This window comes from Pantherophis guttatus, chromosome 3 (genome assembly GCF_059756535.1).
Source record: "Pantherophis guttatus breed Tessera chromosome 3, ASM5975653v1, whole genome shotgun sequence".
Taxonomy (NCBI): domain Eukaryota; kingdom Metazoa; phylum Chordata; class Lepidosauria; order Squamata; family Colubridae; genus Pantherophis; species Pantherophis guttatus.
The window spans coordinates 150,429,161-150,453,904 of record NC_142065.1 but is presented as its reverse complement, the minus strand read 5'-3'; the positions used below and the strand labels follow the sequence as shown (position 1 = coordinate 150,453,904).

The 24,744-nt window shown below is 36.8% G+C and overlaps 2 protein-coding genes across 3 annotated transcripts in view; one reads left to right on the top strand and one right to left on the bottom strand.

Annotated features, from left to right (window-relative positions):
• RNF144B (ring finger protein 144B) overlaps positions 1-2,410 on the bottom strand; it is a 70,369-nt gene extending 67,959 nt beyond the window's left edge. The window contains exon 1 of the mRNA XM_087890351.1: positions 2,324-2,410. Coding sequence (XP_087746477.1) covers positions 2,324-2,408 — 85 coding nt within the window. The 5' untranslated portion in view covers positions 2,409-2,410. The remainder of the gene's footprint in view (positions 1-2,323) is intronic.
• Positions 2,411-2,477: 67 nt separating this feature from the next.
• DEK (DEK proto-oncogene) lies at positions 2,478-23,803 on the top strand. 2 transcript variants are annotated; one of them, XM_087890350.1, is made up of 11 exons: positions 2,478-2,675; positions 8,460-8,584; positions 12,319-12,420; positions 12,695-12,804; positions 14,906-15,000; positions 16,082-16,202; positions 18,084-18,269; positions 18,749-18,884; positions 19,781-19,929; positions 21,100-21,168; positions 22,379-23,803. In XM_087890350.1, exons 2-11 carry the CDS (start codon positions 8,473-8,475, stop codon positions 22,388-22,390), a joined length of 1,092 nt encoding a protein of 363 aa, XP_087746476.1. In that variant the 5' UTR covers positions 2,478-2,675; positions 8,460-8,472; the 3' UTR covers positions 22,391-23,803. The 2 variants fall into 2 exon arrangements, with proteins under 2 accessions (XP_087746476.1, XP_034285132.2); XM_034429241.3 differs by lacking the exon at positions 22,379-23,803 and having other exon boundaries at positions 2,542-2,675; positions 21,100-21,180.
• Positions 23,804-24,744: the final 941 nt, after the last annotated feature.

Sequence of the window (24,744 nt, the reverse complement as noted above, 5' to 3'; positions counted from 1 at the left end):
GCCAAATATTTTGGACAACATTGACAAACTGCAATCAATTACCTCAATCATAGGTTTGTGCAAAACCTATCACCTATTTGACTTTGTCTGTCCCAATTTAGTTATTCTGAATGTGATCTAGCATTTTTCTGGAAATTAATTTCCATTTCTGATTCAGAAAATTAAATACTGAAATGTATTATAGTAGTAGGGGCTTATTCTGATTGAGGAATATTCATTACAACTGCCAATGGATATTAAGAGATGTCATAAAATATACAAATGAAGATATGTCCTATGTATTGCATCTTAACTGCAAATGACAGTTCAAATCTGGCTATAATTTTGTGTCCAGACCAGAATGTACCATATTTTTCAGAATATAAGACGCACCGGTATATAAGACGCACCAAGATTTTGAAGAGGTAAGTAAGAAAAAAAGGTTTTTGCCCTCCCCAGCCCCCAGGAGCACTCTGCAGGCCTCCCAAACTCTCTGTGCATCCTGTTTTTGAAAAAAAAAAGTGTCCATTTTTTGCAAAAATGGGACAAGTGGTGCGGGGCTTCGGGAGGCCAAAAATGGCTGTATTTGGTGTATAAGATGCACCAACATTTCCACCCTCTTTTGGGGGGGGGGAAGTATGTCTTATACTCAGAAAAATATGGTATATGTTTGGGTGTAATAATATTGTCATAAATTAACAGCACTGGAAAATCCCGTCCAGAGATTTCTTTGGTTTGAGATTGACCATTTTAATGAAACCACAACATTCATTCTGGAATTCCTGACACTCCTTGAGTCTAACATTCTATTGGAATTAAGCAAATACATTATTTTTTTGGCATGCAAGTTAGTGAGGGTATAAAAATAGAAGAAGTGTCAAGAATTCTAAGAGGAAAGTACGTTGCAGTTTCATGAAGATGGTCCACTTTGGTATGATATCTGAATGTGCTATGCCCATATTTAGATCTGGATAAAAGGTACAGTAGATACTATATCTTTAAAACAAGCTCCCCTTTAAGGCGTAGGTGGCTAGACTTTTGGCCAGGATTATTACCTGTTCTGTTAGTGCTTGTTACATCCAGCCTAGGGGATAAGCCTTGTTGTGGCTTATTTTAGTTCAATATGCCACCCAGAATAATAAATTTTGAATTGGGCAGCTTTCTAAATGTTTTAAATAAACAAAATACCTCTAAGCCAAAGCGTGTCTCATTTGTTTGGTGCCTAATGTAAATTCAGGCACTTACAGATCGTCCTCAATTTACAATAGCTCATTTAGTCACTGTTCAGTTACATCATCACTGAAAAAGTGACTTAAGACTATTTTTCATGCTTATGACCATCCCCATGATCATGTGATCAACATTCGGATGCTTGGCAACTTGTTCATATTTATGATGGTTGCAGTGTTCTGAGATCCCGTGATCACCTCTTGCAACCCTCTGACAAGCAAATTCAATCGGGAAGCCAGATTCATTTAACAACCGTGTTACTAACTTAGCAACTGCATTGATTCGCTTACTAACTGTGGCAAGAAAGGTCATAAAATGGGGCAAAATTCACTTAACAAATTCTCATTTAGCCACAGATTTTTTGGGCTCAATTGTGGTCGTAAGTCAAGGACTACCTGGTACACTTTATTCAATAAACTGTGATCCAAAAACCAGGGCACATATTCAATAAAGATTCCTTTACAGAATAAAAGTTGGAAGGGACCTTGGAGGTCTTCTAGTCCAACCCCCTAGGAGACCCTACACCATTTCCAACCAAAATGGTTGTCCAATCGCTTCTTAAAAATCTACAGTGTTGAAGCACCCACAACTTCTGGAGGCAAGCTGTTCCACTGATTAATTGTTCCGTCAGGAAATTTCTTAATTCTAGGTTGCTTCTCTCCTTGGTTAGTTTCCATCTGTTGCTTATCCTCCTTTCAGGTGCTTTAGAGAATAGATTGGCTCCCTCTTCTTTGTGGCAGCTCCCAAATACTGGAACACCGCTATTATGTCACCCCTAATCCTTCTTTTCACTAACCAGACATATCCTATTAATCTTTGCTTTGTGCAACTCATTTAAGCACAGACCAAACCAAGAATTCACCTATCCACCTCTTTGGGATAAGGGTCGTTTCCCAAGTTATACCTGCTCTACTTGTTCCACTTATTTCGGGTAAATAAATCATATACTTCCCTCACGGAGTTTTAAAGGGGGAGGAGAAAAAAAGCTAAGCTTTAAGAAAGAAACCCTGCCTTCCTCCATTCTCTGGATTTGGAAGGGAATGCAACGTCCACCTCACAATTAAGAAGAAAAAAACGCGCGAGGAACTGCAGGTGGCCTCGCGGAGCTTCTCACCCACTCCGGACAGCGTTCCGACTCTGCGCATGCTCCGTCTACTTTCCTCGAAAAATTCATGTCTTTGACTTGCTCTCCTGCCCATCACTTTCTAACCCCGCCTCCTCGGGTCTACGCCTTGAGCATCTATTGGCCGGCACTTTCCCGCTTCCTTCTTCTCCTTTGACAACCCGCCATTTTGAAACGTTGTTGATTTTCTGTGAGGAAAGCCAGTAACGTCAATATCACCCCCTACCCCGCTTCTGTTAAACGCGGGTCGTGCCCTCCTGAAGCGTTTTGTTTTGTCGCCATCCGGGGGCCGCCTCCGTCGCTGCTGGGCCCGTTTTCTTAGAAGCGCCCCGAAGTATCCGAGGTGGGTGTTTCGGTGTTGTTGGGATAACGGTCGAAAAAATGCTTGTGACAGGCCCGACCGGAGGGACGGTGTGCTAGTGTCCGAAACTCGGCCGGGGAAGCGGGGAGGGCCTAGCACGGCGCCCCATAGAACCGGGAAAGGGGAAAGAGTCCCTCAGCGCCTCTCTTCCCTTCTCCCCTCAGAGTGGACTTCAATTGCGGCCAGCGCGAGGCCTGACGTTTTCCGCGGCTCTAACTGTTTTTCCCGCCGGAATTCTGCTGCCTGTCACAGTCCTCGCCGGCTACCCGAGGCTGTGTTCTCTGCCCTCTGGGGCTACAGGAGCCTATGGTCTTTAAGCAAGCAGCGGTAGTAAAATGGGATAAATCACGGTAGAAGAGGAAGGCGCCTAACTGATCAGTTCACCTCTTGGGGACGCCTCGTAATTCCTCGGCCGCGATATTTTATTATTATTATTCTCTTCCTCCTTGGTGTAATTTCTTAGCCTCGGTGCTCTTCCTCTGCTTCACGTCCGTGTAATTCCTTGCCTGAAATCTCCTCCTTTAAAACTCAGGCGAGCAGACTTAATACTCCTACCTCCGATTTTCTCCACAACAAACAACCCCGAGAGGTAGGTTGGACTGAGAAAAAGGGTCTGGCCCAAAGTCACCCAACTGACTTTCTTTCACAAGTTACTGGGATTTGCAATTCTTAAGGGGAAGATGGGGGTGTTTTGATTTCCTACTCGTAGCGCCTTGATGATGATGATGATGATGATGATGATGATGATTATATTCATTAAACATGAAACTCAGTCAACTGAACATTTAAAAATATATCACAAATATTGACTGGCACTAATGGTTGAAGCGGGTTGCTGACAGCATTATTATTATTATTATTATTATTATTATTATTATTTATTATTATTACTACTACTACTACTACTACTACTACATTATTTATTGGCAGCCTATCTCATCAATGTGCTACTACCTGCAGGTATTAGCTACTGGAGAATTTGTTTCAAAATAGCTGCTAAAAATTAAAACATTGAAGCTGAAAAGTTCTGTGCAACTCAGAAACATTCCTTTTTGGTGTTATTCGAAAAATATATTTTGTTTCTATGAGCTGACAATCTGCAAACATCAATACTGCATCAGAAAATGACCAGCTGTATTTTAGCCTAAAATGCTGTGAGAAATGTACCAGTATGGTTAGTTTATGGTATGGTGTATTACGCAAGACCAGATGATTGGTTATTTCCATTACATGATCCAGTTGATAAGCATGTTGTACAGATTCATCTGTTGCACGCTCTCTCCACCAACTGCATGAAGTGGCCTCTTAAAATAGTCTGTTTATGTCTGCAGAGATAGCAAGAATTGCCTACTTCAGTGAAGAAAATATATAAGTGTGAAAATCAGACACAGAATGTCATATTGGGGTTTATTATTTAGCATTATACGGAATGTTCTGGTGTCCTTATTCAAGCAGCTTGGTTTTCAGAGCTAGTAGTTTGAGTTGTACTGCCTTATCCAAAGTAACCATTGAATTCCATGGCTGAGTGAAGTTTTTGAATTTATATTTCACTTCTCAAAAGTTCTGAATTGTAAATAAACTACATTATTTAATGCAAAGCTTCATTAAGTTAGACAATTTTAAAAGGGGATAAATGCATTCAAGGAACATAAGGCTCTCATCACTGAAAAACAATATTCCTCTTGACTATTAATTTTTGGGAAATGCACTTGGAAGATAACCCGCTCCCTGCTCCATCCGGGAGCGCAGGAGGATCCCTTGGAAGGCAGGGCGGAGGATTTCAGACAATACCTGTATGACAAAATCGCTCAGATCCGGGGGGATTTGGACTCTGACTGGGTAGATCAGGGCAGGGTGGCGAGGAATAGTCTTGAGAATGTTACCTGGGAGGAGTTTGATGCTGTGACTCCCGATGATGTGGACAGGATTTTGGGGAGACTTAGTGCGGCCACATGTTTACTGGACCCGTGCCCCTCCTGGTTGGTACTGGCCTCCCGGGAGGTTACACGAGGCTGGCTCCAGGGTGTTATCAACGCTTCGTTGAGTGAGGGTCACTTCCCCGCCGCCTTGAAAGAGGCGGTGGTGAGGCCTGTCCTCAAGAAGCCATCCCTGGATCCAGCAATATTGTCCAACTATCGTCCTGTCTCCAACCTTCGCTTCCTGGCGAAGGTTGTTGAGAGTGTGGTCGCGCGACAGTTTCCGCAATTCTTGGAGGAAACATCCTATCTAGATCCGTTCCAGTCGGGTTTCAGGCCTGGGCACAGCACGGAAACGGCATTGGTCGCGTTGGTTGATGATCTCTGGAGGGCTCGGGACAGGGGTTGCTCCTCTGTTCTGGTCCTGTTAGACCTCTCAGCGGCTTTCGATACCATCGACCATGGTATCATGCTGCACCGGTTGGAAGAGTTGGGGATGGGGGGCACCGTATTACGGTGGTTCTCCTCCTTTCTCTCCGACCGGTCGCAGTTCGTGTTGGCAGGGGGGCAGAGGTCGACCTCAAGGCCTCTTATATGTGGAGTGCCTCAGGGGTCGGTCCTCTCGCCCCTCCTGTTCAACATTTATGTGAAGCCGCTGGGTGAGATCATCCGTGGCTTTGGGGTGAGATACCACCAGTACGCTGATGACACCCAGCTGTACATCTCTACCCCTGGCCACCCCAACGATGCCCTTGAAGTGATGTCCCAGTGCCTGGAGGCTGTGCGGATCTGGATGGGGAGGAACAGGCTCAGGCTCAACCCTTCCAAGACTGAGTGGCTGTGGCTCCCGGCATCCCGATATAGTCAGTTGACTCCATCACTGACTATTGGGGGCGAGTCGTTGGCCCCCACTGAGAGGGCTCGCAATCTGGGAGTCCTCCTGGATACGCAGCTGTCCTTGGAGGAACATCTGACGGCTGTAACCAGGGGGACCTTTTGTCAGGTTCGCCTGATTCGCCAGTTGCGGCCCTTTCTTGATCGGGATTCCCTGTGCACAGTCACACATGCCCTCGTCACCTCTCGCCTTGACTACTGCAACGCTCTCTACATGGGGCTCCCCTTGAAGAGCACCCGGAGGCTCCAACTGGTCCAGAACGCAGCAGCGCGGGTAGTGACGGGAGCAGCATGGCGCTCCCATGTAACACCGCTCCTGCGCGAGCTGCACTGGCTCCCAGTGGTCTTCCGGGTGTGCTTCAAGGTGTTGGTTATCACCTTTAAAGCGCTCCATGGCATAGGGCCTAGCTATCTTCAAGACTGCCTGCTGCCACCGACGACCTCCCATCGACCCGTGCGCTCCCACAGAGAGGGCCTCCTCGGGGTGCCATCAGCCAAACAGTGCAGGCTGGTGACCCCCAGGGGGAGGGCCTTCTCTGTGGGGGTACCTACCCTCTGGAATCAATTGCCTCCAGAGATAAGGAGAATCCAAGACCTCAGTGCCTTCCGCCATGCCCTTAAAACCTTCCTTTTCCAGCAAGCCGGGCTGGCCTAATTTTTTAAATGTTTTTAAGTGTTTTATTTATTGTTTTTTTATTTAATCGGGCCAAATTTATATATATATATATATATATTTAACTGTATTTTAATATTTGTACTTGATGTTTTTACTTGGCTGTTCACCGCCCTGAGTCCTCAGGGAGAAGGGCGGTATACAAATTCAAAATAAAAAAATAAAAATAAAAGATTCTGCTCTAGTTTTCTTGCGTGCTGTCCATATGTATTCAAGTAATCATGGTCTAAATTGATCTTTATTATGTTCTTATGTATAATAGTGACTTGGTCAAAATGAACGAGGATTTTTAAGTCTATCTTGGTTGCTATATCTATACATCTGAATTTTTTTGGGATTGATTCTATACATATTAGTATAGTAACAAAGCCAAGAATGGACTAATTTCAATATAAATATTTATTTGGAATTCTGTCTGTCCCTGTATGAAATTTACCAAGCAGATATATACCAAATACCTATTTAAAATATGTATTGAATAATCTAATGTATTGAGTGATCCATTGCCATTTTTTATAGGTGAGACCAAAGTCTATCTCTAGTTCAGAAGTATTCTCAAAGCAGCACTACAAAACAGTTTTGACTTGAGTTATAAAGCAAAAATGTTCTAACTTAATTTTATAATTAATAAGTATAATATATATACTATAAATATAATAAGTAAATAAATAATTGGTTTAGTAATAGATTTCTAAGTCAATTTTGATTAATTTCCTTTCATATGTGGGAGTCATATTGTCCAATTCTATTTAAGTAACTGGAAATCTCGAATCAGGATATAACAATTTGAAATTGTATCATAAAAATTATGGAAAGCATTATTTTGAATGCATCTTTCTGTTTTTTAGTGTGTTTAATGCGGAATTTATTTTACTTAATTTGCAGAACAGCTTACTCTAGAGCAAAATTTAAGTCATTTGATTCCATGGCAAATTTGGGTGCTTCCAACTTCCTATATGAGAGGATATATGCATGCAGTGCCCTAGCCATTGAAGATATTGCTCATATTTTGTTCGTTTGTCAACTGCATGCCCCTTAGGCTTAGGTGTTTTAAATCCATATATGAAAAGATTGCCCATTGGGGCCTGAATCACACATGGTCCTATTTCCTCTTAGGCTCTAACATATACATTGTTAGCAGAACTGCTAAGTTTACAGAGAAGGCAGTTCAGCTAAGAATTATATTAAATAACTCGGTATCATGTAGAGCCAATGTATTTCAATTCAATTCAATTTTCTTTATTGGCCAAGTGATTGGACACACAAGGAATTTGTTTCCAGTTTTTTCCATTACCAATAATAGAAGGTAATAATTGATTATTTTTAGCATACTTGTGAGATGGGGAACAAATAAATTTAATATATAATAATGTATTATATTTTCTTTTACCTAGTTTATCTTGGAAATACACCTTGTATTTTACCTTTGATGTGGTCATAAAACTATTCAATAGATTATCCATCTGTTTTATTTACTAGTAGTTTGTCTTTATCTGCATGTTTATTAGCATATGATTTACCTACCAGATAATGTTGAATTTATAGCAAAATATTCACATGAGATTTGGGGCTGTATTTAATAGGTTATTTAACAAATACATATCTACTCCTAAACACTGCTTCTTGTGTAAGAAAATTTGAAAGGCAGTAACTGAGCTTATATAATGGTAAAGCAGGACTTTTAAATCCTTGTTTATGGAACAAATATGAGTCACCTAATAAGTATATAACATTAAATGGTAATGAGTAGGCTCACAAGAAGGGACGCGGTGACTCAGTGGCTAAGACGTGAGCTTGTCGATCGAAAGGTCAGCAGTTCAGTGGTTCGAATCCCTAGTGCCACGTAACGAGGTGAGCTTCCGTTACTTGTCCCAGCTTCTGCCAACCTAGCAGTTCGAAAGCACGTAAAAAATGCAAGTAGAAAAATAGGGACCACCTTTGGTAGGAAGGTAACAATGCTCCGTGCTCCTTTGATGTTTAGTCATGCCAGCCACATGACCACGGAGACGTCTTCAGACAGCGCTGGCTCTTTAGCTTTGAAACGGAGATGAGCACTGCCCCCTAGAGTCGGGAACGATTAGCACATATGTGCAAGGGGAACCTTTACCTTTACCTTAAGGCTCACATATCCTTCTAAGCCAAAAATAAACCAATTATGACTATGCACATTGAACCTTTGTGCTAGAAGGTGCAACACTGCTACTGTGTGTTGAAATTCACAGTACTAGTAGTAATAAAATGCTTTATACTAAGTTGATATTTTCCCCTATATTGTCTGTGCAGAAAGAAAGCAGATATGTCTTCTGTTTCTGAAAAAGATGATTTACTTTCTACTGAACAAAAGGAAAAAAGAGAACCACGAACTGAAAATAGCGAGGACGAGGAAGAGGAAGAGGAAGAGGAAAAAGGTGAGTGGAATTTATTCTGAACAGAGATTCAAACGACTGTATAGACAGCAAGCTATTTTCAGATCCCATCCTCCTCTGGCTCCTTGTCACTTTCAAGTAGAAACTCCCCAGAATGGAATTGATTGTAGATTGTAGAGAACAGTGAATATATTTTTTTTACATTTATTTTCTGTTCATTATACAAACGATGGAGAACTTCAAATTGTGAGATGTGACCCTCAATAGTCACATTTAAAAGGTGGAGATCATGTTCATTCTTTGAAGAAATTGACTGTCACTTTGTCCTGGCTGAGTGGAAGTATGGTTTGGCATTGATAAAGCTGTTCATTTACAAGCCAAGCTTGTACAAAGAGAATTGCTACTTTCAGACAAGGGATAGAAAAGAGAAACAGTAACAATAAGTCTCAGTGAATCTTACCAGATTTGTCTGAAAGGAAATGCACTTCCCAATGTGAAAGAGAACAGAATATCATTTCTGCTTACATAAGTGAAGCAAAGATACACTCCTGGTACAAACTCCAGCAGTCTCATTTCACTGTTGGTGCCTATAGATCTGCCATAGAACAAAGAAAAAAAAGCTACGGTGTTTTCCACAGGCCTTTCCTGTTGCTAAGTTACTATCCTACTGCAACAGGTACTGGCATGCCCGGTGCTTATACAGCCCAGGAGTAGAGACAAGCTATCTGGGAAGAAATGTGCTGAGGAGAGTTCTATACTGTCAATGCCAATCCATCTGTGCAAGATTCACCAAGTCGTCTATCTCCGGTCAGGCACGAGGCCTGGCTCTGATTGCTGCCTTAAGATTGCTTGCCTGTGTGGGATTGACTTCTAAACTAGTGGAGGAGGTTGTCCTGCTGACTTAGATTCCTCCAAAGGGGCTTCTGGGATTAGGCACCAAAAAGATTCCTCCAGAAATAGGCAAAAGAAGCAGCCAGTATTGGCTGCACCATACTACAGGTAGTCCTTAACTTTCAATCACAGTTGAGCCCAGTTTTTCCGTTAAGTGAGTCATGCCCTATTTTATTACCTTTTTTTGTCACGGTTGTTACATGAATCATATAGTCGCAACAAATCTGGCTTAGGAAGGTCACGTGATCACATGACCCCAGGACAGTTCAACCATCAGAAATCTATGCCAGTTGCAAAGTGTCTTAATTTTTATCGTAACCACGGGAATGCTGCAATGGTCGTGAGAACTGGTCATAAGTCACTTTTTTTTTACTGGCTTTTGAACAGTCACTAAATGAATGGTTGTAAGTCAACTACCTTTAATGAATGTATACATCTCCACTCTCCCTGAATAAAGCTATCAGACTACCCTTTGACAGGGCTTCTATTGTCTGGGCTTGTCCAGGCATATGAACCATGTCACTTCGTTATGATAGTTCTGTTTATGGAAAGGACTTGTCACACAAATGCATTTAATTTAGCAGGTCATGGCACCAAAACGTTTGAGCTTTGCATTAAGTCTCTAATAAGTTTAGTTCTTTTATTTGAACTATTTATGTAAATGCTTAGTTGAATGCCAAGCAATGCTTGATGACATATTGGGAGGTAATATTTTCATTTCCAGTGATTTAATTCAAAATATTATTAATTATATTCACTCATCATGCTTAAGAGAAATGAAGCATGACTGTATATACAATGTATTGAGAAATATTTTGTTGCTATTTGTTCATTGTCGTCCGCTAATTAAAAAAGCTTTTGAATGTATAGTAATTCATATTTGTGTTCAGTATTCAATAAATAACTGCTAGTCAATTTGTGATTAAAGATTCATCTGTTGAGATTGCATCTATCTACAAAATCCTTTGGTCCTCAAAAACCAAACAATGCACTTCCTAATTTGCAGGCAACAATGAAGAAAGTATACATATACGTGAGGTATAAAAAAATATAGAAGTATCAAGACAAAGTAGAGAGTTTTACCCCTATAGAATTGTTCAAAATCAAATTTATTCACTTCTAATGTCTGGAAATTTTGTATATTGTTAGTTATGAAAATATAATAAAATTATTTTTAAAAGCCTATCAATATTTTTTCTAGCATTCCCAGTTTAACTTTTTAAGGTTTCCTACTTTAAGTTATACTTTTAGTTCCAAACTTTGTAATAGAGACAGTATTTTTAACTTATGCTTTGACGTTTTAAAGTATCAGAACATAGAAATCAGTATTTGATGTTATACTACAATAATTATTTTCTATACGTATAATGCCAATGTTGAGTCATGCAGAGAAATATATTGATTTTCATTTATTTATTGCATGATTCTCTGGTTGACAGGAGATTCATCATACTCACTGGATTCATTCCATGGTGTAGGATGCAAACAGACAACCAGAGGACCTGTTACTTGGTTAACATAACATCATAAATTATGCTATATTTTCATGATCCTTAAATTTCAAATTGTATTGGAAGTGCTTGATAGGAGATAATGCATAAAATCCCACTGAATCATCAACTGAATGTGTTCTACTATAGGTCTGAGAGGAGATCACTGTCATCTACCGCTACCTTCCCCACCTCATATATACCAACAGTAGCCAAATTTCCTACACCTATCTCCATCCCTCTGGGCTCCCTACCTCTGGTGATCTTAGCAAAAGATTTGTGAAGTCCATTTCATAGACAAAAGATCAGAAAAGCACCTGCCTCAAATAGTAACTCCTTGTTTGAAAGCTTGTGCTGCATAACTGGCCCCCATCTTCATGCCGATCTTTAATAAATCACTGGAGATGTGTTATGTCCTTTTTTGCTTCAAACTCTCTACCATTATCCCATTTCCTAAGAAATCCTACATCAGGGAGCTGAATGATTTTAGGCTAGTTGTTCTGACATCTGTAGTTATGAAGACCTTTGAGAGATTAGTTCTGGCCCACCTGAAAGTCATCACGGATCCACTGTTAGATCCCCTGCAGTTTGCCTATAGCAAATAGGATGACAGATGATGCTGTCAAAATGGCATTGCACTACATCTTGCAACACCTTGAATCTCTGGAGACCTGTGCACAGGCCCTTTTTGTAGACTTCAGCTTGGTATTCAATAACATCATTCCAGAAAATTTTTATTCTAAACTGATTCATCTCACTGTGCTTGTCCATACTTGTAAATGAATTATTAGCTTTTTGATAACTAGGAAGCAACAGGGGAAGGTAGGGAAAATTACATCTAGTACTTGGGCAATTAACACAGGGCTCCCTCAGGGCTGTGTGCTCTCTCCATTGCTCTTCTCTTTCTATATCAATGACTGCATCTCTAGGGATCCCTCTGTTAAAGTACTGAAGTTTGCAGATGACACAAGTGTCATTGGCCTCATTTGAGACTGGTGAATCTGCATATAGATGGGGGTTAAACAACTGTCCATGTGGTGCAGCTAGAACAGTCTGGAGCTGAACACACTTAAAACTAGATATTTTAGGTGATGATTCTGTTGCTTTGCATGTACACTTAGAGCTTCTGAACCAGAGACAGATCCCTTGTGTGTCTAATCATAGTTTATCAAATAAATCTATTATATTCTATTCCATTCCATTTGTGGATAAATTGTTAAATTATTTGAGTATCTGATTACATCTGACTTTAATTTGCTAGTATTTTAGGTCAGAATGCTTTTTCAAGTGGCACATACACTTTTATTAAGCCTACATATTACTTTATTTTTGTTTATTCTGTGCAATAATTTCAACCACTTTCCTAACTGCATGAAACTATCAATTGTCTTTCAGAAAAGAGCCTCATTGTTGAAGGAAAGCGAGAGAAGAAGAAAGTAGAAAGATTGACAATGCAGGTGTCATCATTACAGAAGGAACCTTTTACAATTACACCAGGCAAGCTATTTATTTTGCATATTACACTTTTCTTTGTTTGAAATCAAACAAGTATTAATTGAAGAGAAAACCTTTGTGTATATAATATGAAAGATCACATTTGTAATTTTCTAAACTATCATATGTTTAGGTATTTGGGACATTTAATGTTTATTTTGAAGCAGTATTGCAATAAATATGGGGATGGGCTTTGATTAAAGCAAATAACAGATTGGCTAAAAAAGTGATTAAGTAACTTTGTTTGATTATTATAACATAATATTTGCTTTTTCAGGAAAGGGTCAAAAACTTTGTGAAATTGAAAGAATACAGTACTTTTTAAGTAAGAAGAAAACTGATGAACTTCGAAATTTACACAAACTTCTTTACAACAGGCCAGGCACAGTAAGAAATCTCATAACATGCTTTTCATTCATGTTGATATATAATGATTCTATGAAATCACACCATTTCCTAAATTAAGCACATTTATATGCTGCATATTACCATCAATGGAAGCCTACAGCAATTTACAATATAATCCAGTAAATTCCAATTACATCCAAAGTTGAAAATATAATACATAATGTAAACAAAATAACAAAACCATAAATAGTTAAAATTATCAGAAATTGGCTCAAAAACATCATTCTTAAAAGCATTTCCCCTGTAGACTTGAAAACATGTCTACAGGGGAAATGCTTAAGCTATAAAAGCAAAAGCAAAAGCTACAAAAGTAAATTCTTCAGACACAACAGTGAAGGCAGTTAAGTGAAAGTGATTCCAGAAGTATTGGAGGCATTGCCATAAAGGCCCTAATCCTGGTAAATACTAGATGAGCCTCTTTCTGGTGAGGCACATATTTTATTTATGCCTCTTAGAATTACATGATTTATCTTTTGGTTACCAGTAGTCCTTAACTTTCAATGGGTCACTCAACAACCATTCAAAGTTATGATGGATTTCAGAAAAGCTACTTAAGACCCATTCTCAATGTTACAACTGCTGCACCTACAACCCCATGTTTGCATGATTACATACTGGGTGCTTGGCAACTGGCTCACATACATAATTGGTTGCAGAGTTGCCCAGCTGTGTGACTGTGATTTGCAATATTTTCCAGCAGAAAATGGCAAAAAAAAAAAAAAATTCCATTGGATGTACTGGATTCTCTTAATGACCACGCAATTCATTTAATGACTGCAGTTACAAGCTTTACAACCATTGTAAAAATGGTCATGACGACAGTTATATGTGCTTCAACCTACAACTGTAACAACTTATGACCGAAATTGTGGGCTCCCATTGTGGGCTCCTATTTGATCCCAGTTTCATTTCCAAAACAAAAAGTAATTGCTGTTCAAGAGAAGTAAGTGTTCATATCTATTAGCAATGCAAAACTGGCTACAGGTTTCCTTGAATCCTTGTTTCTAGGCTTTCAAATAAATATTTTTCTGTTATTAAGTGTCATTTTGATAAATATGGGATCTGCTGGTGCTGGGTCAAAGTACAGTTCAATTTTTGTTACAGATCCCAAATGTTTTTTATTATTATGGTTCGTCACACAGCCAGATGTTTAGACTGGATTTGGCATTTTTGTCCACCTATCGAGTCCTTCCCAAGGATAGGCAGGTGTTTGATGATATTAAAGGTAAAAGGTATTGTGGCAAGATACAAGCTGTTCTGAGGAAGGCTGCCTTTTGCAATTGGCTGATGGTGATTTTGTCAATGCTGATCCTGTTCTGTTGAAATGGTGTTCCAGATTTTTTGGTACTGCCGCTAAAGTACTGCTGCTAAAGTTACTACTCTAACTATATTTGCTTTCTTTTGACACAGTCATGTTATTTCTATTTGCATATGCATTCTGTTATTTTCTCCAGTTCATTCTCTTCTATTTTGCTGTCTCCAGGCACTGCCATGTGCACTATCCAGAAATTTTTGTCTTTCTTATCGACAATGGTTATGTAGCAGATGTTTGTCTGCCAGAGCACTTTAACTTCTTTTAACTTTTTCATTTTCTATTACATTGTTTCTTTTATGGTCCTAACAATTCCTGCTTGCAGGCAAATGGTATTTCTTGGAGATCTTCCAATGCATCATTGTTGCTACTTGGTCATGTCATTTGTGGTCAGTCTGTACCATCTTTTTGCAACAGCTAACTAGGTGGCCCACTGTTTCTTCAGCTTCTTTGCAGAGGCAGCATTTGCTGTCTGTGGCTCTCTTTTCAGTTCTGTTGCTTTGTGTGCATTTGTTCTTAAGGCTTGGTCTTGTGAAGCCAGAATTAGCCCCTCTTGTCTTGTTGTGGATGGGCAGCCTCCATTATGATTGTATATCAAGAACTACTCTGTAGTTTGATTGTTATGTATTTAGAATTTAGTCAAAGTTGACACGACAGTTTGCTATCTGATTTTAAGGCTACACATTTGTACTTTGATATTTTGACAATTAGATAAAATAAAGAATATTGCAACATGGTTTTATACTGACCAATTGTATTCTTTTTTAGGTTACTTCACTGAAAAAGAATGTAGGACAGTTCAGTGGCTTTCCATTTGAAAAAGGAAGTGATCAATACAAGAAAAAGGAAGAAATGCTGAAAAAGTGAGACTTTAACATGTTTAATCAATATAATTAATGTTCAAAATATTTGGAGCCTAATGTGCATTCCCAGGACAAAATTCAATTAGTAACTTCACTGTACAAGTATTTCAAATCATATCTGTGAATATAATTTAATATAATTTGATATTATACTCTAACATAGCGTGTTTAAAAAATTAAACAACTGAAATTTAAATATTACCTTAAATTATACTAAAACATTACATTGTTGCTGATATGTTTATAGCAGTGTAGCTTTGAGTATAATTTATTGAATAAAATACTGTCGATTTTCACATCTGTACATTTAAAATGCAATCCAGTCAAAAGAGAACATATTAGTTCCCTTTGAAGAAATATTAAAGGTCCTCTACTGTCAAATTTTAATGTTTTCTCTATTTGCATTAACTGTAATGTCTTCCATAGTTTTCAAGTTGCTATTGGTATTTATGATTAAGAGAACTTTTTGTGCAATTTTATTTCATGTATAGGAAATGTAACAATCAGAACAATTGTTAATATCTGAATTTTCACTAATTTTAAGAATACTTGATTAATGTGAGTGATTTGGATATGTTGTGTGGAGGCTAAAAAAGAAGCATAAAACATATTAATGTAGTTGTCTATCTGCAAAATGATAGTTGGTAACATTGATAAGGAGTGTTGATTAAAGTTTGAAAGGGCTTGGAGGCCTCTGGATTTTAAATACATTGGTCTACCAAGGTGTGAGTATGTGTATATATACACACCAGTAGTGGTATTCACTTACCTTCACTACCGGTTTGCAAATGGAAGCGCGTGCACAAGCGAAGCAAGCGAGCGACACCTCTACGCATGCGCAGAGCATCAAAAACGGGATGTGATGACATCTGGGTTGGTGGGTGAAGCCTTCCGCAGCCACCGCTACTGGTTCGCCTGAACCAGCTAAATACCACCACTGATACATACACACACAAACAAACATGTATGTATGTATATAAATCCCACACTTTTATATTACCTATATTTAATATATTGTCTATTTGTATTACATATTTAGTAAATACTTATAAAACATTTTAAGAAGTGTGTTTCTCTACAGATACAGAAATGCAATGCTAAAAAGCATATGTGAAGTTCTTGATTTGGAAAGATCAGGAGTTAACAGTGAACTGGTAGCAAGAATCTTAAATTTCTTAATGCATCCAAAACCTTCAGGCAAGGTGAGAGCTATGCTTAGATCATTCTTTTAATCTAAACTAAAATGGGGTTTAGGACATAAATTGGACATATTAACATTGTTCCCTATAACAAAAAAGACAGGATGTTGTGCCTGGTTTTTTACAACTGTTCCTTCTGAGGCTAGCTGTTAGCACAAAATTACACTAATGCTTTACTTATTTCATGCAAAACCATGTGCCATGGCTTAGGACACAGTTTATACAGGTGAGAAATTTGAGATATTATTGAGATTAAAGTTTACGTAAAGTAACTCTTAACACCAAATCAAATGCCCTTTTAACCTCAGTAAGGTTATTAAAGATTGTTATTTTCAAGAGTTGCCCTGCATCTACAAATGCTTATCTGAATGGGTTGATTATGTCTTCATGATTCCATTAACAATACAAGTATATGATTTGAAACCTAATAGCTGCACTTGCCTTCAATATTTATATGACTTCCCACTCACCACAACTACTGTAGCTTATCAGTTTGTTTATCAGGTTGATAAGCAAGCTTATCAGCATTTGCTTTCAGAAAACATGACCTTACAAATATATCTAAAATAAACAGTAATTTGTTGTACTAACATGCTTGAAAATTAAAACATTTTAGTGGGGCTTATTTTCAAACTATTAGGTTGTTTCCTTATTTTTCCCTTTTTAAAAAACAAAAAATACCATATTTTTTGCACTATAAGACGCTCTGGACCATAAGTAGCACCTAGCTTTTGGGAAGGAAAACGAGAAAAAAAAATCTACCTCTGCCTCCCAGCATCCATTGGTATTCATCTGGCTAGTGTCCCTGCAGCAAACAGCCTGGTCAGCTTCAGCACATTATCTCAGCCTCACCCTATTATCAGTAGCTGATTGGCAGTGGGATCGGACTCCAGGAATACCGCTGATCAGCTGTTCCAGACAGCGGGGATCACTGCCAATTGCCACCGCCGATTGCATTAGGCGGCAGCCGCAGCCGCTTTTAATGAGCTAAAAACAGGATGCGCAGAGGCCAAAAACGGCCAAAGGGTGGAGGCCAGCGGATGGGCAGGGCTTCAGCAACATTAGCTCTATAAGATGCACAGACATTTCCACCCACTTTTTTTGGGGGGGGGGAATGCGTCTTACAGTGAGAAAATTACGGTAGATGCAAATTGAAGTAGAACAAAACTACAGTTCATTAAGAGTTGTTAAGATTTGTTCTGTAATAGCATTTAAATTTTATAGACCCATATTCTCCTTACCTCTTCAATCTTCCCTAATCTCTATAAATAATACAAAGTATCTCAGATCACCAGAATCCATGAGACTGAGGACTAAATGCAAATTATAAAGAAACAATCCTCTTCAGTCAGGGAATAGAAATCCTTAAACTCTGCTTTCAATAATTTTCTGCTGAATTCTGTGGAACCGACTTTCTGGGAGTTACTGCCCACTTACAGAGCACCTTTGAAAAATGTATCAAAAAGGTCACATATATGTAACATTCAATATTTAATCTGAATGGGGATTAAATTCTTACTCAGTTCTATTTCTTTTTTAAAAATGCATGTGTTTACTCATCTAATGCGTATCATGACTTCCCATAGAAAAAGAATTAGGAGTCTAATACACAAAAGTAAAAATAAGTTGAGAAGTTAAAAAAATGAAAACATAAAATACATAATATATATTGAAAGCTAAAATTAGCCCAAAACAATTTATAAAAGTCAAAAAATGTTGATTCACTTAAAATAAACCTATAATCCTATGAAACTATTTTCCCAACAAATTTTCAAAATAGGAACAATCATCAAAGTTAGTTAAATTACAGTATTTCCTATGATACATATAGATTATAAAACTATTTGTTTTTAAATAAATTACTTCATTTTCAATATTTAATAGCCATTGCCAAAATCCAAGAAAACTCCCAACAAAGGTGGTAAAAAAGAGCGTAGTAGCTCTGGAACAGCACGGAAAGCCAAACGCACCAAATGTCCTGAAATCCTAACAGATGAATCTAGCAGTGAGGACGATGAAAAGAAAGGGAAAGATGTATCATCTGAGGAAGATAAAGAAAGTGAAGAAGAGGTAAGAACTTCAGTATAAATAATATGTGCTAAAGAATTATACTGTTGCCAATAATTTAAGTTAAACGGCAAACGCATGGGAACAGATTGTTAGATAGTCCCAAAATTCCTTGAATTTATCGCTTTTAAGATATATTAATGTTATAAATGATTCTTAAAAGAATTTGCTGGATAATGGCAGTTATAAACTACAATTTATAATGTTATAACATAGTTATTTTAAGATCAAAATCATCTACGTATCAGATTTCTAGGCACAATTCTACATGTTCTATAATGTATCTTTTTGCATACTGAAAAAAAAAAATAGAACACCTGTTCTAACAAGCCACAGATATTTGGGACAGGTAAAGTGTACATAACAGTGTTTAAATGGGTTATACTTTTATTTTATTTCTTCAGCATTAAATTTGCATTAGTTCAGTATGTTTAAAACTGATATTGAAATAGATTTTACTGTGCTTTCTACCTACCGCACAGCGACCTAAAAAATCAACAAAGAAAGAAAAACCCAAACAAAAAGTAGCTTCAAAAAGCAAAAAGGGTTCAAGAAATGCTTATGTCAAGAAAGCAGATAGCAGTACAACCAAGAAGAGTCAGAACTCTGCCAAAAAAGGTAAATTCACCATTCATCAAATCTCAGATATTATAAGCTGACAAAAAAACTAATTTCAACTGGTGGTTTTGGGTGGGTGGGTGTTTTTTAAGGAACCAGGCATTCTTAATGTCTCAAAATATTTTGTACTATTTCATGGCTTTTTTAAAAAAAAATTGATTTATATCAAAATAATTAATTAAGCATTAATATTAATGCTCACCTTGACTGTTGGGACCAAAAAGCAAATGTCTTGGCAGGCCAGTTGGAAATACTGAACTCAGTTTCTGTTAAACAACTTCAGTCACATGATTTGGAGCTATTGCATGGAAACTAGGGCACTTTTGAATTTCATATTTTATACAAAAAGAATTTGTTCCTTTGTTCTGTCAGGTTAAGAGGAATTGTTTTTTTTAATGAAACCAACCATATTAGAAATCAAACATTATCTTATCCTTTCTCATTTATACTGGATGAAAAGAACCCAGAGATGACTGGGATAAGAAATAATAAAGTTAGAGGATATGAAAACAGGAGAAAAGAATAGAAGAATAGAAGTCCCCAACCGCTGGGCCGCAGCCCATTACTGGGCCTTGAGTGGCAGGCAAGGGTGCACGACATTTGCATGAGCATTGGGCAAGCGCAGATGCTCCAAATGGAGCTGCTTGTGTGCATGCACTTGCCCGCCACTTGCATGGGACCATCCCCTTCCCCCCGGCCAGTCCGCAAAGCCAGAAAGGTTGAGGTACTCTAATCTAAAAGATACCTTTTTACTATCTGAATCTTTCTCTTTGAAAAATCCCAGTATGTAAAGCTTTCTTTAATATAAACTAATTTGCAATTTTATTCAAAGTTAAATTTGACTGGTGGAAGAAAAAACCAGTTATCTGCGTTTTAACAAAATATTTTTCATTTAGAAAGTGAATCTGAGAATAGTTCAGATGATGAGCCTTTAATTAAAAAATTGAAAAAGCCACCTACAGATGAAGAATTGAAAGAAACCGTGAAAAAATTACTTGCTGATGCAAATTTGGAGGAAGTTACCATGAAACAAATTTGTAAAGAGGTATATATTAGCCATTTATTTTGTGTACTATTTACTGTGTACATTTAGTTTTCAAGGCTATGAATAAAGATCCAGTATTTCTGTAGTTTTTGCCTATTTTTGCCTTTGCAGCAAGGAAGTCTATTCCTTCCTAAACCCCCCCCCCCTTTTAATGGTTGCAATCAGTCCAGTGAAGAGCTGAAATTTAATTAGTCAACCAAACTTGATTACAGATTACAGACCATCCTGCATAAAAGAAAATACAGTACAAAATAGAATGCAGCATGCATGATAAAAAGGCCTGTACTTTTGTTTTGTCTGCTTTGCCATCAACAACACATGAATTCTTTAGAAATTAGTATGGTTTTGAGCTGAGGTATACCGACAAGTCCATGGTCATTAATGAGGATCATAATGGAATAGAATTCTGAATATGAGCCTTCCCGTCCTAATCTGACATTTTCAATATTGATTTGTATATTTCCTCTTTCATAGCTCTCCTGTAATACATATTTTTTTTTTAATATAGCATTCAAAATAAATAAATATTTTTAATGAGATCTGAAGCAGTATACACACAAATCTTCCTTTATTCTGTTCCTGCAGCAATTAGCTTCTGTGGTAGATTAGACAGAGGAAGTAATTGGCCCAATTTCTGGCAACAATTTTGTGTATTAACATCCCCCCTCCTTTTTGTCTTCCTTTATTTGATAGACACCTTTGGTTTGTACTTTCTCAGAGTCAGCTATACGAGAGAAGTCTAAAGAGTCCATCAGTAGAACATTTAAAAGAAAAATATCTAGGTCATATGAGCCCTGCCTTTCAAGTTATAGGGAACATTAATCCATTCTTAAATGCTTTTGTCAAATCAAAAAAATAGTAAACTTTCAGGGTAAGCATTTAGCTCAGTTTTCTCTTTTCCGTATATGAAGATGAGAACTGGAAAGGATTCACTGTGAAATAGAGTGCAAGTCAGTACTAATTTTCCTCAGTTTTGTTGTAATGGTTGGGGACATGAGTACTTTTTATTTTTATTGCATAATTTCCTTCGTGCAAATAGTTGAGGGAACAATTTTAATAATGAAAATACTGAAGGAAATAGTTCTTAAAACAGAATCCTTCCTTTTTCCCATCATAAATGGGTTCATTCCATTTCACCTGATTAAACTTGTTTTAAATTGATCATTACAGGTATATAAAAGCTATCCCAGTTATGACTTATCTGACAGAAAAGAATTCATCAAAAAGACAGTGAAAGAGGTAAATACTTGATCAATGAGATCATATATTAAATTTCAACTATAATATATGTCTTGCTTCGCTGAGATGGGTTTGGTAAATAAATATATTTAAATTTTAGAAAACTTAAAAACTGAGTAGTAAACTTAACTGTGAAACTCAGTTCCTCAGGCCCAAATTTTATTCAACTCTGTTTAATATGCATCTTGGTAATTTTGCTTTAATGTTTGTTTAATCACTTCTTGATCCTATGCTATAGATGTATAATAACAGCAAAAACACCAAAATATACAACTTCCTTTTAAGATATAAAATGGAGGAAGAGACAGTAAAGGAGACAATGATAAGTTGGGCCAGGAATTTTGGCTATAATATTGAGCTACAACATTGGGACAAATTGTGGGAAAGAAATTATAAGGTTATGATGGCAGTAGCCTATAAGAAGAATCTATATAAAATATTCTACCAATGGCACTTACCCCCAGCGAGATTCGCCAAAATGTTCCCAAACTTATCCCCCGAGTGTTGGAGATGTAGACATAAATCTGAAACATTCTACCATATGTGGTGGACATGTCCCAACGCTAAGAAATATTGGCTTAAAATTAAGGAATGGCTGGAAGGAATCATGGAACATAAGATAGAATTGAAACCAGAATTATGTTTATTAGGCATACTAGATCCAAAAATGGATAAGAATTATCAATACATAATATTACACATACTAACCACTATTAGTATCGCTTTTGCACAAAACTGAAAACAAATAAATACCCCCTCAGATGAAATGGTAATTAGGAAGATACTTGAATGTGCTGAAATGGACAGGATGACCATGGAGTTAAAAGAAATAGAAGAGTCGGACTATTATAAAACTTGGAGTAGACTGTATAAGTGGGTATTGAATAGTGAATTACAAAAGCAAAATATACATGCTGATACGGAAAGCTGTAAAATTATATCACGTTGTTGTGTTGCTTGTGTTTTTTTATTTGTATTTTTCCCCCTTTTTTTCTTTTTTACTTGTGGTTTTTAAAGTTGAAAAATGTTTAATAAAAACTATTTTTTAGAAAAAAAGGAACATCAATAACCTTAATATTAATTGAAAATCCTGTTGATTTTTTTGGAACTTTCTCTAAAGTAAGATGTTAAAATTGTAGCCTGTGCAAAATGTTCATGGAAAGGTGATATATATAGAAGATGAAATGTTTTTTTTTTCTTTTCTTTTTAGCTCATTTCATGATCTAATGGGAAGAAAATGAAGGCTACAGACTTGTTCTCCTCGATTTAAATATTTTACAAAAACCAGCAAATTATAAAATTTATTATTTTTGTTTTACTCTTTTGGTATAACATAATATTAGTCGGAGATTACTATTGGCTTAATGTTCTGAGTGTTTATGGGAATTGCCAACTTTTTAAAAATTGAGTTTAATATAATTCCTAAATTTTGCATGGTAATACATGTCCCCTACTTTTACTTTGTACATTATATTTCTTTGTAAAAATAGTCATATAGCTATTGTAGGTTTTAGTGCTTGTAATGTAGAGATTTTTTAAAAAGAACAATATGAAAGCTGTTGTATTAGTACATACACATGCAGAGACTTAAATACTGCAGTATTGGGCATTAAATTTATTTTGAATACATACCCATTTTCTATCAGGAGCTAGTCACATGCCCTGACTAGGACTGCTGTTATGTTTTACTATCTTGCATGTGTATTCAACTGAAAGTTGTAAAGCATGATCAATCACAAATAGATATTATTTTTGTACTTTTAAAAGCTTTTGTATATATGTTTATTTCAGATTTCTTTGCTTAAAACCAGGTTAAGAAAGAAAAATGTGTTTTAGATTTATGACCAGTATCAGTGTTTATGAATCATGTTGTGATTAAGTAGGAAGTAAGTATAATCACCATACAAAAGATAGCACATTTCTTTTTTGTAAGGAATTTAATTGCACTCATTTTTCAGTCTTTAACTGAGTGCAGAGGTTTATAGCTCTAAAGGCTTAATGTGATATCTTATATTGTTAATTCATAAAAAAAATAAATATGATTTTGATTTCTAAAATGCTTTTTCCAAGGTGGGTAGTATTGACCATTTATCTGGTGTCGCTTGAACAATGTAGTATTCTTGCAAAACTGTATCCTTGTTTTGGATTCTCAGAATCTATACCTTGGGAGAATACATACTTAAATGCATTAATCTTAGGCGACTCCTGCATAGTATGATACTAAATTAAAATCTCAATTCTGCAAATAATTGTTCATGAAATTTTTATTCAATTCCAGAATGAAGTACCTGTTCACAAAAATTCTTTAAGGGATCAGATCATCATGTGTTAAAATTTCCAGCAAATGCCAAATAAATGTGTCATAAAGTGAAGTCAAGTATAACTAATTTCTCCATGACTGTATTGATCAAAATGATTGCAGGTTTTAAACAATGTATTAATATGTAGTTATGGAATCATAGATCTATATTCCAAAATATTGTTAATTGATCAACTTATATCATTTTTATCACTTTCTTTGCACGCAATCATTTTTACTAAGCTGAGTGTAAGTTTTTTATTCAATAAATGTCTTTTAAGGAAAATGTACACTGATATTTTAATACATGTACAGTAAATTTGATACAGAATCAAAGGTGCTTGTCTGTGTCATCTAGACAAAATATTCCTTGTTTATGCTAAATGAAGCAAAATTTTAAGATAACCTTATTTTTATGTAGACAATGAGTATACATTTCCCTAAGCAACAATTATTCTAAAGAATGAGTACTAATGATTAATTCTCCAAATATTTCTAAGGAACTATAAGCTGTCATAGACTCCTATCCTATTTCTCAGTTATATCCTTTACTTGTTTGTAGGTTTTGCCTGTATATAATATTAACAGTTCTAATGTATAATAGTTTAAGCAAGCTATAGGATTAATTAAAATCAGGACTTCAAGTTGATTTATAATCTTGGCTTTTAAGTATGTCATTTTAAGAGAAACAGAAATATTTCATTTGTTTGTCTATTTGATAAATGTTCAGTTTGGAGCTACAAGCAAATTATACTTAAAAAAGCAGAAATGAAAGCTACCTTACATGGTTACACCACTATGCCCAAGTACCACTATATCCAACTCTTTTCTAGTCTCTTTCTAGTATTTAGTCTTCTATTTTTATGAATTAATGCTAGCAGGTTTTCTTTAAATATCTAAGAAACTGATTGACTTCTTAACACTATTTCTATTTTCCAAATAGCCTAAGCAGAGAACAGATACAGTCACATGTTATATACAGACACTGTACAGGTAGTCCTTAACTTATAACCATTTGTTTGGTGACCGTTCAGTTACAACAGGACTGAAAAAAGTAACTCTTTTTTTCACACAACCGCTGCAGCATCCCCACGATCACGTGATGAAAATTCAGATGCGTGGCAACTGGCATGTATTTATGACGGTTGCAGTGTCCTGGGGTCATGTGATCACCTTTTGCAACCTAACAAGCAGAGTCAACGGGGAAGCCAGATTCACTTAACAATCACATTATTAACTGCAGCAATTCATTTAACTGTGACAAGAAAGGTCATAAA